The 14,235-nt window shown below is 51.9% G+C and overlaps 1 protein-coding gene across 6 annotated transcripts in view; it reads left to right on the top strand.

Moving 5' to 3' along the window:
• The window catches only part of NCOA1 (nuclear receptor coactivator 1), a 186,098-nt gene that overhangs the window by 115,645 nt on the left and 56,218 nt on the right, over positions 1-14,235 (top strand). For all 6 annotated transcript variants that reach the window (XM_071807177.1, XM_065834700.2, XM_071807179.1 and 3 more), the window contains exons 3-4: positions 950-1,056; positions 5,934-6,100. In XM_071807177.1, the coding sequence (XP_071663278.1) occupies positions 971-1,056; positions 5,934-6,100 (253 nt within the window). In that variant the 5' untranslated portion in view covers positions 950-970. The remainder of the gene's footprint in view (positions 1-949; positions 1,057-5,933; positions 6,101-14,235) is intronic.

The following is a 14,235-nucleotide window of genomic DNA, read 5'->3' on the forward strand; positions in this document are numbered from 1 at the left end:
TGATGACACCAAGCTGGGAGGAGTGGTGACACTGGAAGCTGTGCTGCCATCCAGAGACCTGGACAGGCTGGAGAGTTGGGCGGGGAAAATGTAATGAAATAGAACAAGGGCAAGTGTAGAGTCTTGAATGTGGGCAGGAACAACCCCAGGTTCCAGTGTAAGTTGGGGAACGACCTATTAGAGAGCAGTGTAGGGGAAAGGGAGCTGGGGGTCCTGGGGACAGCAGGGTGAGCATGAGCCAGCACTGGGCCCTTGTGGCCAGGAAGGCCAATGGGACCTGGGGTGGGTTAGAAGGGGGTGGTCAGTAGGTCAGAGAGGTTCTCCTGCCCCTCTGCTCTGCCCTGGGGAGACCACACCTGGAATCTTGTGTCCAGTTGTGGCCCCTCAGCTCCAGAAGGACAGGGAACTGCTGCAGAGAGTCCAGCGCAGCCACCAAGATGCTGAAGGGAGTGGAGCATCTCCCGTGTGAGGAAAGGCTGAGGGAGCTGGGGCTCTGGAGCTGGAGAAGAGGAGACTGAGGGGGGACTCATTCCTGGGGATCAATATGGAAAGGGGCAGTGTCAGGAGGATGGAGCCAAGCTCTTCTGGGTGACAACCAGTGACAGGACAAGGGGCAATGGGTGCAAACTGGAACACAGGAGGTTCCACTGAAAGAGGAGAAGCAACTTGTTGGGGGTGAGGGTGGCAGAGCCTGGCCCAGGCTGCCCAGGGAGGTTGTGGAGTCTCCTTCTCTGCAGACATTCAAACCCGCCTGGACCCCTTCCTGTGGAACCTCAGCTGGGTGTTCCTGCTCCATGGGGGGATTGCACTGGATGAGCTTTCCAGGGCCCTCCAACCCCTGACATTCTGTGATTCTGTGATTCTGTGGTGTTTCCTGGCTGTGGTGGATGAACCGCTCCTCCCACAGCCACCAAAACCTTGTCCTGACCCTGTCTCTCTTTGATTCCAGGTGCAAAGTAGGTCAACCAACATGAGTGGCCTTGGGGACAGCTCAACGGACCCTGCCAACCCCGACTCTCGCAAGAGGAAAGGTTCGCCCTGCGACACAGCCCAGAGGTACGTGCACCGCTCCCCATCCGTCCCCGGCCGCGGCTACTTTGTCATTCCCACCGCGTCGCTCCGTCCCGTCTGCTCGAGCAGATGGAGCCGGGTTGCAGCCGCTCGGAAACGTTCACACTTCCCACCAGAACTTCGCTTTGCTTCTAGCGGTGGCTGCGGTGGAAGATGGAGCACGATGGAAATGCGGCTCCCCATCTGCTCCGCTTGTTGTTAGGTGGCAAATGATGATTTGAAGGCTGGTTGTCAAAGTTAATGTATTGATTTTATAAACGGAGAGCGCTCGGAGCAACAGGAAAGCTTTCTCAGGGTAAATCTGGGGTAAATCTGTGAGGTCTGCAGATCATCCCAAGCCTTCTGCCTCTACACGCAAGATTCCCAAGAAATCCTTATTTTTGTAATATTCAGAAGCGCCGGCGGAGACCTTGCTCCAGGGTGCAATTACAGAACAGAGAACATTCCTGTCTGGAATATCTCATTCAGTGTGCTCGTGCAGACTGTTTCAAAGCTCAGCTCGCTGCAGAAAGGCGCCTTTCGCTTAGCACCAAACCTTCCCATCCCAGCTACCTCACCACCTCGTTTAAGGCTCTCAAGTCCTGGGTGGAGGCGGCTGTGATCTCCTTCCATTGGCTTTTCCAGGCTCCCTGTAAATCCCGTGCATCTTTCTCCGTGGCGATAGAGTCTGTTGGTAGGGATGAGTGTTAAGTGCTGCTGCTGACTCCGTGTCTCTGCTGCCCGGGATGCGGTTTTGCTCATCGTCGCAGAATATTGATGCGCCGAGCAAACCCCAGGTGGATTTTCTATCATTTGCAGCTCATCCATGATATTCTAGATGATAAATGTAAAGGCTGCGGTGTTCCAGTAGAGAGACATTAAGTGGCTGGTTGAGGATTTCTGTTTATTGCACTTTTTGGTTCTGTTGAGTTCACACACCTTATAAAGACTCGGCAGTTCATGTGTCATTAGAAGACTCATAATTGCAGAACATGTTTTGATGGCACTTGTAGCTGTCTTATTCCTACCAAATACTCCTGTCATTGTGTGAAATGTTTCCCCCTTCTGGATGAGTCATTTGGGTCAGAGCTCTCCAGCCTGGTCTCCAAACTGGTCCCCACCGCGGAGGTGACTGTGGTCTTGGTCCTTGGGTGCCCATGGACACCTCTCCTTGAAGGAGCAGCTCTCCCGAGTAGCGAGTGATGGGGTGAGAGGAAACGGCCTCAGGTTGCGCCAGGGGAGGTTGAGGTTGGATGTGGGGAACAATTTCTTCCCCAAAGGGCTGTGGGGCATTGGAACAGGCTGCCCAGGGCAGTGCTGGAGTCACCATCCCTGGAAGGTTGGACAGACGGACATGAGGTTCTCAGGACGTGGGGCAGTGCCAGGGGTGGTTATGGTTGGACTCCATGATCTTGAGGGTCTTTTCCAACCAAAATGATTCTATGATTCTGTGGATGAGCCACACACCTGGCTTTGCTTCATCTGCTCTGCCTTTGGGAAGCAGATCTCTTGTGTTTTGTTCCCTAAGCACCCCAAGAAAACCTTCTGCTGCCAACACCAGGGGTCTTTCAAAACATATAGGGTGAGATCGTAGAGAAGCAGAAACTTCTGGATGGAGGATTCTCCTTCCTGTCCAAGCACTATGAGCTTTTACATCCACAAAGCACTTACAGGCATACTTGTCATTGGGTTGACCATCCAACTCCAAACACTGGAGCTGAAGCACGTTACCAAAATCCTCACCCGTTCTGCATCTTCTTTCCTTCAGACCATGTCCCATCTCACAGCCGTGATGGGGAGGGACCTCATCCTCCTCCCTGGGCTGACCAGGCCCCTCCGGAACGTCCTCCAGAGCGAAGTGAACTTCAAAACTCCTTTGTTAAAATCTGGAAGGTTGAACTATTGCTATTGATGATACTTGGGAGTCATAAAGAACAGCCCGCTGCTGTAATATTCTCATGATGCTTTTATGTAAGGAAAATTGGCCAATTCTCCCTCCTACAATTTGAAAGTTGCCACAGCAACAGCGACATTAAGGGTTTTCATGAAATGAGCTCACCCACAACAGAAGGATTTTTTTTCTTCTCCCCTCTGCTATTGCTTTTTTGTTCAGGGGGAGAGCGAGGAATTAATTTGACTTAACTAAAATACTCACTGGAGAAGCATTTGCCTGCCCGTTGCTGGGGAACGTGCCAGCGCGGGTGTCACCGATACCTGCGCTAGAAGAGGCTGAGGTCCACGGCTGGACCAGCACTTCTGCAGCAGATGGATGTCCAGCCTGTGTCCATTAAGCTGGTTTCGCTGCCTGTTGTCCCTTGTCACCCCTCAGCAGCCCCTGCCAGGGATGTGAAGGCTCCTGCAGCCGCCCAAGCCCGTTGCAGAGGAGTTTCCAGGTTGCACCGTGGAAGGTCTTGCTTGAGGACTTCATGAGGTGGCCCAAGCAGAAACATGGCTTGATGGGGGGGTTGGACTAGGTGAGCTTTGAGGTCACAGAATCACAGAATCCCAGAATGTCAGGGGTTGAAGGGCCCTGGAAAGCTCATCCAGTGCAATCCCCCCATGGAGCAGGAACACCCAGCTGAGGTTCCACAGGAAGGTGTCCAGGCGGGTTTGAATGTCTGCAGAGAAGGAGACTCCACAACCTCCCTGGGCAGCCTGGGCCAGGCTCTGACACCCTCACCCCCAACAAGTTGCTTCTCCTCTTTCAGTGGAACCTCCTGTGTTCCAGTTTGCACCCATTGCCCCTTGTCCTGTCACTGGTTGTCACCCAGAAGAGCCTGGCTCCATCCTCCTGACACTGCCCCTTTCCATACTGATCCCCAGGAATGAGTTCCCCCTCAGTCTCCTCTTCTCCAGCTCCAGAGCCCCAGCTCCCTCAGCCTTTCCTCATACGGGAGATGCTCCACTCCCTTCCAACCCAACCTTTCAGGTCCCTTCCAACCCAAACTATTCCATCATTCTCCACACTCACAGCCAGCTTTGCCTTTTGGTTTTTCTTTCTTTTCAAATTCTGCTTCCCCGCTGAGTTAAAGGAGGATGCGGGATTCCTGTCGCTCCTCTGGGCAGCCCCACCGCTGTGGGCAGGAGGAATCATTGAATCACAGAGTGTCCTGAGCTGGAAGGACCCAGCAGGATCACGGAGTCCAACTGCTGTCCCTGCACAGGACACCCCACAGGTCACCCCGTGTGTCTGAGGACGTTGTCCAGTCTCTTCTTGAACACTGTCAGGTTGGACCGTGACACCTCCCTGGGAGCCTGTTCAGTGTCCAGCACCTCTGGGTGAAGAACCTTTGCCTCATGTCCCACTGACCCTCCCTGGCACATCTTCTGCCCTTCCCTGGGCTCCCTGGGCTCTGTCACTGTCACAGAGCAGAGCTCACTCTGTCCCTCCTGCTCCTGCTGATGAAGCTGGAGACCACAATGAGGTCTCCTCAGTCTCCTCCAGGCTGAACAAACCCAGGGACTCCAGCCGCTCCTCACACGGCTTCCCCTCCAAACCCTGCACCAACTCTGGAGCCCTAAGAAGGAGCGAGGTGATAGAGGCTGAATGTGGGAGCCAAGGGGAGGTTCCTCATGGGGGTTCAGCCCTGCAGTCATCAGATATTTTCATGGGAAAGCAATTTTAATCAGCAGAACAATCCCCAGGAGACAACATCGACCTGTCAGACCTGGATATCGAGCTAATAAAGGGGAATTAGGAACAAATAAAGAAGCATCCGTGCAGCCTGAGGAGCTCCTAGAGGGGAGGGCTGGGGTTGTCCCATCCCCTTTTGGTCACATGTGGTTTCTAAAGGGTCTCGGCAGAGTTCTCAGGGCATATTCACGCTCTTCTCGAACCCTTTGGCTGTTGGTGGAGTTTGGCCACACAGGACAAGCCAGAGCTCAGTGTGGTGGGACACACGTCCACCAAGCTGGACTTCTGGAATCGGCTTTTCTAACCCGTGTTTTCTCAGCCCATCCATGCGCGGTGGGGCCAGGAACATCTGACCATGACCACAGGCATCTCAGCACCTTCTTGGTGTCCCGTAAATAACAGGGATTTTCAGGCAATACTTCTCACCGGGCATCCTGTGGAAGTTGTAACAAAAAACTATTGAAAACCAACCTGCCAAAAGGCATCACGACTGTTATAGAGCCGTGTTGGGCATTCTGCACTGTCCTCATTTCATCCCGTGGTTCATATAGAAGAAGATATTTAGGGGAAATGTGTCTGTCCCATATACGCAGTTCATTTGGGTGGCTTTGATTCTTACAATGCTTTGGTAGAGGAATATGTTACAGTGTCCACGGTGCCATGTCATAGCACATAAATGGCATAATGTCCATTCCCAGAATTTAGGAGTAGTGTCTGGGAGAGCATTTGGCTTCTGCAGCCGCCGGGGGCTGATAGAAAATCTGCTTTGACTGCCACAAAAAGGGGGATCTCATGAATATTTCTCATCTTCCTCTTGTCACCGTCGGTTCAGGTTTGCACTTCAATAAACCCTGGTGAATATTGTTAACCTTGACGTGTGAATTGAGGATTAAACTTGGCAACAGCTGGAAGAGCGGCTATGGAAAAATAAGAGCCACGTAGGACTATTTTTGATGATTTTTGTTGTAACTATTTTTAAGAGGAAGGCAGAGTCCTGAACGTTAGAGATCTGGTTGTTGGGGGTGTCTGGCTAGCCCTATGTATCATTAATTTTGTTCATTTGTGTATGCATAAAAATGCATACAAAAGCCTGAACGAACCCCCCGCTATTCCGATTATGACACCGTTGTCACCTCAGCCACTCTTTATATTTTTGGGTTCTTGTGCAGTACCCAAGTGTACCCAGACTGAACAGCAGGGGAAAAGAAATCACTAATATGACTTCTATTTGGTTTTCTTTCTGTAACAGCAATGAAAAGCGCCGACGGGAGCAGGAGAACAAGTACTTGGAGGAGCTGGCGGAGCTGCTGTCTGCAAACATCGGGGACATCGACACGCTGAGCGTCAAACCTGACAAATGCAAGATCCTGAAGAAGACGGTTGATCAGATCCAGCAGATGAAGAGGTTGGAGCAAGGTAAGGCCGCGGGTTCTCCTGGCACCCAATTGCACCAGATAATCGCGACGTAATTAGTGAAAAATCAGGACGTAATCATTCCATTTGCGATCGTTTTCCTTCTCCCGCTTTTACGGAAGCATTAATAGGGAAGTGGACGTTTCATCTCCGGCGCTTGGCTTGTTTGAGGTGCCGCCTTTGTTTCTGGTGCAAGGTGGCACTTTGTGTTTCATTCTGCAGTTACTCCTTAGATTAAAATAATCAGAAGTGCTCGTTAAGCTTTCAGGATCAGGTCCATTAAGCGCTTATCAGCAATATTGCGATAAACCATGGGCAGAAACCCCATTTGAGGGCCGGGTAAGGTGAAGGACAGACAGCTCTGCCACAAGCTGTGCGAGACTCGGTGCAGAACCACCTACCCTTGTCAGATCTGTTCTCCTGCCAACCAGAGAGATTAGAGCAGGAGTTCATCCACCTCCTGCCGGTGAATACGGCGCCGTCACCGGCAAATGGAGAAGAGGTGCTTGAGAAGCCATATAAAGGTTAAAATTCACCCTGAGTGTCAACTTGTAGACTGAAATGTGAAAGTCCAAAGGGCTCGAGCGATGCAGAGGGGAAGGGCTGAGGTGCAACCCCAGCATCCCTCCGGGACCTGCTGCCGGGGGGCTCCAGGTTGCTCCACACCGTGCAAGTACTTTGTCCTTTGTGCAAGTACTTTGTCCTTTGTGCAAATACTTTGTCCTTCATGCAAATGCTTCGTCCTTTGTGCACAAGGTGAATCCCTCTCAGTATTCGTGCTGAGGGCACGGCGTCCGTCAAGCGCTGCCTTTGCCAAAGCTCCCACCGCACGCTCCGAGTGGAGCCGTGTTGCCACATAATAGATGTTCAATTTTGCCCAAACCCTGTGGCTGTGACAGGGGTGGGCACTCCATAGGGTCACAGGATGGTTTGGGTGAGAAGGGACCTTCAAAGCTCATCTGGTGCCACCCCTGCCATGAGCAGGGACATCTTCACCAGCTCAGGTTGCTCAGAGCCCCGTCCAGCCTGGCCTGGGATGTCTCCAGGGATGGTTCAGCCACCACCTCTCTGCCCAACGTGGGCCAGGCTCTCCTCTCCTTTAGTTTAACCCAGGCACCGCGGTCGATCCTCCCAACTCACTCTTACTTTAGGAACAGAATTTGGTGGCAAACACAATGGCAAACCATTCAGTTCACGTTCCGCCGGCTGCCCGAGCTTCCCGGTGAACCAGGCCCACCGGTTTTGGATTTCATTCACGTCGTGCCCGGGCTGCGAAAGGCGTTTGGTAGCGGGTGAGCACGCCCGGGTTCCTGCTCGCTGCCGCTTGACTGTTCATTAGTTTCCTTGACATTGCACCACAGGGCTGAACATTAACTAGGACAAGCACTACTTTAAAATATGATGCCTTGAGCTTTGCTCTGTATTGCTGGCTTATCTCACGCGACGCCAAATTACCGAAGAAAAGAAACTTCACCTGTATTTGCTCTTAGCAGTTTGCTGCGAGAGCATTTTACATGAGGAGGTAGGAGAAATACGGTGAAAAGTCAGAATATTTGTGGCCAGGGACTATTTTCTGTCCTTGTTGTTATATGAAGTGTTAGACATCGCGTTTCCCCTCCCGTGTCCTTCCTCCTCCTTTCTGTTTCTCAGCCATAAACCTGATTAATATTTGCTAACTTCCGAGGACGTGGTTTTGGAGCTGAAGTGTTGTGAACAGCCACATATCCTGCAACACGTGGCCGTGTCGCATTTAATTCCACGGTATGAAATACTGGGAGATGTGATTTAATGTAAGAGAGAGGAGCCGGGGAGCTTGGGCTTTGCAGTGATGGGTTACAGCAGGCTCGGGACGTCCCAGCAAACCAGAGCATCAAACAAATCCCAGCAAACGACGCTCTTCAGCTCAATAATAAGCAAGAAGCCATAAGCATCAGGGAAAATAATGCTAAACCTCGTAGTGCAGCAGATTTCATTGGAAGAACAGCCGACGTCCTGTTATTAATTTAATTAATGACATGCCAAGCGCAAAGCTGGGGAGTTTGGGAAAGGGCAGGTGGCAGTGCTCGGGGATCGGGGACATCCCGGGAGGGTTTGGGAGTCACATCCCAGGAGGGTTTGGAGGTCACATCGCAGGAGGGTTTGGGGTCACATTCCAGGAGGGTTTGGGGGTCACATCCCGGGAGGGTTTGGGGTCACATTCCAGGAGGGTTTGGGGGTCACATCCCGGGAGGGTTTGGGGTCACATTCCAGGAGGGTTTGGGGGTCACATCCCGGGAGGGTTTGGGGGTCACATCCCGGGAGGGTTTGGGAGTCACATCCCGGGAGGGTTTGGGGGTCACATCCCACCTCTCCCACCCTGCACGTCCACCGTGGGTTGTCCCCGCGTTTGAGGCGCAGAGGAGCGGGCAGATGGGTCGAATGCAGGGGCCGAGTCCTCCCTCCCATCCCCCTGCCTGCCGGGCTGCTATTTAAAGTATGAAGCAAATGCTTTTAGAAAAGATTCCGAGGGCTGGCCACCTTCCAACGTTAGTAATGTACAGTTGGCAGAACACGCGGTTTGCGGCTGTGGCAGCAACCTGACATTCATCTGCCAAGACAGCAATAAACGCAGCGGAGGAAGAGGCCAGACAGTTAATTTTTCAGCTTTTGTCCGTCCCACAAAAAGTTTTCTCGATTTTTTTTCTTTTTCGAGTTGGGTGGTTTGAGTTGCGGGGCCTGGGATGTAACTGTGGGCATTGCTGGCCAGGGAAAGGAGGAGGAAAGGCCACCCATGTCCCCTGGGCAGCACGGGGGTCAGCAAGGTCTCTCCAAGAGGCCCTCCTGGGCTCCTCAAGGTTGTGTGTGGGCCTCCCTCCTCTTGCCTTTCAGATGGACATTGTGCCCAGCACGTGGATGCTGGGGGTTCCCTCCTGGGGTGAGTCTTCTGAGCATGAGGCAGCGTTTGCCCAGGTGGCCAAGAGGCCACAGCATCCTGGCTGGTACCAGCCATAGCATGGCCAGCAGGCCCAGGGCAGTGACCGTCCCTGTGCTGGGACCTGGGGAGGCCAAACCGCCAATCCTGGGGGCAGTTTTTGGCTCCTCACACCAAGAAGGGCTTTGAGATGCTGGAGCGAGTGGAGAGAAGGGAACGGAGCTGGTGAGGGGCTGGAGCACAAGTGTGATGGGAGCGGCTGAGGGAGCTGGGGGGTTCAGCTGGAGAACAGGAGCTGAGGGGAGACCTTCTGATCTCTGAACTGCCTGAAAGGAGCTTGGAGCCAGGGGGGTCGGGCTCTGCTCCCCAGGAACAAGCGCCAGGAGCAGAGGAAACGGCCTCAAGTTGCCCAGGGGAGGTTGAGGTTGGATCTGGGAACAATTTCTTCCCCAAAGGGCTGTGGGGCATTGGAACAGGCTGCCCAGGGCAGTGCTGGAGTCACCATCCCTGGAGGGCTGGACAGACGGACATGAGGTTCTCAGGGACATGGGGCAGTGCCAGGGGTGGGGGAATGGTTGGACTCGATGATCTTGAGGGTCTTTTCCAACCAAAAGGATTCTGTGATTCTATTCTGCTGCGGAACTATGCTGTGAGATGGAGCTGATGTCCATCCATCACGTGCAGACGAGCTCTCTCAAGGTCGTTTTAGTTCAGAGAAGTGCTGCTGTGGTCAAAGCCCAATGAATGGAAGCAACCTGCACAGCTTTGCTGCTCAATGTGCAGCTCAGGTTGCTCAGAGCCCCGTCCAGCCTGGCCTGGGATGTCTCCAGGGATGGTTCATCCACCACCTCTCTGCCCAACCTGGGCCAGGCTCTCACCACCCTCAGCACAAACAATTTCTGCATCATGTCCGGCCTGAATCTCCCTCCTTTAGTTTAAAACCATCACCCCTTGTCCTATGGCAACAGGCCCTGCTCAAATGTCTGTCCCTATCTTTCATGTACTGAAAGGCATCTCATCTCCCTTATAGAGCACCCAACCTTGCCAATGTCCTTTTTAAGATGAAGCCACCAAATCTTTTCCCCGAAACCCTCTCCATTGACAGTCTGCTTCGTTTCCTTCCAGAACAGGAGTATAAATCCAACACCCTAACAGAATAAATCACGTAGCATTGAGCTTTTCATTCCCCTGCATACAAACTCAAACAGCCGCAGAGGGTTGCCCTTGAAACAGCTCCGAAGGCATCACCGGTGACTCTACCACCGCCGGCATCCAAGGCACCTCCTTCCCCCGTATCCCGGCGTTTGCTCATCGCTGACGTCTCTCCCGCTGAGCCGCCGTATGTTCGGCTTCTGCGGCAATCGGTGCGCAGAGCCGGCAGGTACCTGGTCCAGGAGCATCCGCCGCACGGCTCCCGGCATTGCCAGGACGCCTGCGGCGACGCTCATGAGTTTCTGCTCCTACGAGGTCCAAAATGCCCAGCAGATTTACTCCGTAGTTGCCAAAATGAAGGATTTGTGCTGTGTTTGCTTGGATTTGTACAGCTTGGCTTGGTTCGGGAAGGACCCCAAGTCTCTGCTTTGCCTTCAGTACAAAGCTTCTTGTGACCATGGAGGGTCGTGTGGCCCCGTGTGTGGCACCTTTGGCCCCGGTGAATCCTGGCTTTTCTGTGCTGGAGCTGCTGAATTAAAGCTTTTAGATGGATAAGGATAATTTTAAAAATCTGATCTTAATTAATGCCATTTTATTCTGTAATAATTCTGCAGGATAGTGACCTGATTCAGGATGTTTTAAAAGGGGGCTAGGTGAAGAATTAGCTTCCTTTCCCAAATGTGTTAACCTGCAAAGGTGACTCTCAGTTCTTGAGTACTTTGGGTGGGGAGGAGGAGAAGGCTGTTTCTTGAGCCTTTACTTTAATAATTTTCAGAGGTTTCAGAGATAAGAGCATTTCTGTCTCTTCTTAGATTACACTGAAATTCCACAGCTTCTTCTACTACATGGAGTTGTCCTCTTTTGGGACACAGGCTTCTTCAGGCAAGTCTGTGCTGCTTTGCCCATAGGGCTCATCAGCCCAAAAAGAAGAGGACCCTGAATCAAAGACCACCCCCCATTTGGAAGTCAACCTACTTGGGGAAGTAATTATCCTTTTGGGTAAATACAGTAGGTTCATTAATTGAAGTATATGAAATAATTATTGATTTTGGCTGCTCCGTTGCACACAATCACCGGGCTGTCAGTGGCTTTCCTTTAATTAAGTTTCCCTGCTGTCTTGTCATATGCTTAGATCTGGCCCTGGGTTTATTCTGTGATATACATGGACAGCTTTGAGCGTGTTGAGGTCCTGGGTCCTCAGTGGGACATTTGGAAGCCCCTTCAGAACAAATGCTGAGGTTCTGCTTGACTTTGGGAATGCCAACACATGATGAGCTTTCAAAAGAGAACAAAAAAGCCTTTGGCTTGCTATTTAGCAGCGGTCTGGGAAGAGGCTTCTCCCACGGCCTGCGACAGCAGCGTGAGGTTTGGGGAGGAGAAGACATTGTCCTCAGGCACCGAGTCAAGAGCCCCTTCTTGTCCCAGCAGCCAAGTGATGTGGTGCATTAGTAAAGATCATAAAATTACTCCCATAAAACCACAGAGCGAGTGGTTGCATGCAGTGTGTGGAAGCTGAGCCGAGGCCCCTTGGTGAGCGCTGCCCCGAAGCAGAGAAGCCCAGTGCAGCCCAGTTAAACCAGCTGGTTCCTTCTGCCCAGCTCTGGGCTCCCACGGTACCCTCAGTCCACAGGGGTTTGTGGCCGCAGCCCCTGGGCTCTGCATGGACCTTCATCAGCTTGGAGGAAACATCCAGCCCAAGTCCACGTTACTGTGTCTGCAACAGAGCTGGAGATCCCCAGTGCAGGAGGGTATGGAGCCTTTGGGACCTTCTCCCTCGCTTGGTTTTGTCTTGCCAGGATAATGTAGTTAAAGTCTTTATTTTGTTTAGGATCCTCCTGAATTGTCTGCATATCCTTTTACCGACGCCAATTCGAATGCATCTTTCTTGACGTGCATTGAATCCCAGACAGTATTTCCAGTTTCTGGTTAAATTTCTCAGGTCCTTGGAGCTGCTGCCTCCACTCCACTGTTGGAAAGTACCTTCTGCTTAACCTTCTTTATACTTGCGCTATTCCTTGCATTTTATGGTTTTGAATACTCTTTCAGCTCTTCCTTTCCCCGTCTTGTAATCCAGTGTCCTTTTGGAGAAACTGAACGTTTTACTGGGGGTTGGTGATGTCTCTGTGCAGCTGGAACCACCTCATTTCCATCAAGCTTATTTCCATTTTGGACAGTGTTGGTGTTTGACAAGTGGGCTCAAAGCGGGGTCAGCTCTGGGATGGGCCCAGGCTGCTGAGGGCTTTACCCATTGGGCTGTGGAAGCCCCAAAGGATGGAGAAGCACAAGTGCAACCTGCTCCAAGACTTGGCTGGTCTTCCAATGAACAAGATTTTCCTCCTGTCCCACCTGAACATCTCTTGCTTCACTTGCACCTATTGCTTCTCATCTTCTCACCATGCATCGCTGTGAAGAACCTGGCTCCAGCACCTCCATAACGCCTCTCCAAGAGGAAATGGCCTCAAGTTGCACCAGGAAAGGTTCAGATTGGATATTAGGAAACATTTCTTCCTGGGAAGGGTTGTCAGGCATTGGAACAGGCTGCCCAGGGCAGTGGTGGAGTCACCATCCCTGGAGGGGTTGAGCAGATAGATGTATAGATGAGGCCCTTGGGGACATGGGTTAGTGCTAGATTTAGGTTATGGTTGAACTTGATGATCTTGAGGGTCAATTCCAACCAAAATGCTTCTACAATTGTTGTAGGCACGGGCAGGCTGTCAGGTGCCCCTGAGCCATCTCTTCTCCAGGCTGAGCAAACCCCTTCCCTTGGCCTCTGCTCTCAGGCTCAGTCCTCCAGCCCTCACCATCTTGGTGGCCACCACTGAACTCACTCCAGTTTGTCTTACACTGGGGTCCCAAAACCGGATGCAGTGTGCGATGGTCACATAGATGTGGTGCCCAGGCTGGACATGCAGATGGAGCAGGTTGAAGACAGGAGCCCGTAGCCGCTCTACCAAGTACCGGTTGCCATCAGGAGAGCCAAGGGGGAGGAAGGTCTCATGGGATCTGGACCCTGGGGATGTCGTGGTGCATTCCCACATCACATCTGAGCTCCTTCCTTGGTGGCCTGGAGAGCTGCCCAAGGTGGGTGTTGCTGCCAGGAGGACATCACCACCACCTTTGCCTTGTGTGCAGTTGAAATTGAGAGAAACTATAGGATTCAGAGAATTCAAGTGTAATTTTTGGTCGCTTTCATGTGCTGAGTCAACACGGAGATCCTTCCGTGGACCCACAAGAGGACACTCATGCAGTGCAAGAACAACTTGTGGAGTTTTTGCGTAGTCAGAGAAGAGATGGAAACACCATTGCTTGGAAAATTATTAAAGCGAAGGCTCAAGAAATAGTCTGAGCTCAAAGCATCCCAACTTTAAAGGCCAACAATGCATTATAAAGAGAAGTTTAGGTGCAACATTTGAGGTTTGACTGAAGAACAAAAGCAAGCGGCAGAACGGCATCTGAGGAGCGATAGAAGTGGAAACGTCTCCTGGAAATGGAGTAAATGAAAACCGCTTTAAGGGGTTTACATTAATTAAAGGATTTTTTTTTTAATTAATTAAAACCACATTAAGGTTTGTGTCAAATCTAAAATTAGATTGGAATGTCTTCAGGCTACAACTGTCAGCCTGGTGCTGTAGTCTCCTCTTCAAATGCATTGACTTTTATCAGAGTAACCCTGATTTTGTTTGCTCCAAGGGAGGTCAGAAAAGGGGAGTTTTGCTTTTGCAGGCTCCGGGTTCCCCCACCTTCATCCCTGAGGTCAGGAAGGACCTTCTTGACCAATGCTGCTGTCTCTTGCAGATGGGAAAACTCTTTCTTCAACCCTAATCTGGTGGTTGGGTTGATCCTGATGGAGCTGCTTGTGCAGGGAGGGATTGGCACCGCGTCCATCCCGTCTCGGTGGCCAATTTTTCCCCATTTGTTCAAGGGAAAGACAAAGAACCGAGCCCTGGAGGGCAGATGAGACGCCAGCGGGGAGGGGGAATTCCTCCTTGGCTTCCATAGGTGCCCCCTGAAAGCCCTCAAGTGTGGGGCTGGGCCAAGGTAAACAGAGAACAAACACATGGAGTCCTTTGAGCTG

Source organism: Patagioenas fasciata, chromosome 3, assembly GCF_037038585.1.
Source record: "Patagioenas fasciata isolate bPatFas1 chromosome 3, bPatFas1.hap1, whole genome shotgun sequence".
Classification (NCBI taxonomy): Eukaryota; Metazoa; Chordata; class Aves; order Columbiformes; family Columbidae; genus Patagioenas; species Patagioenas fasciata.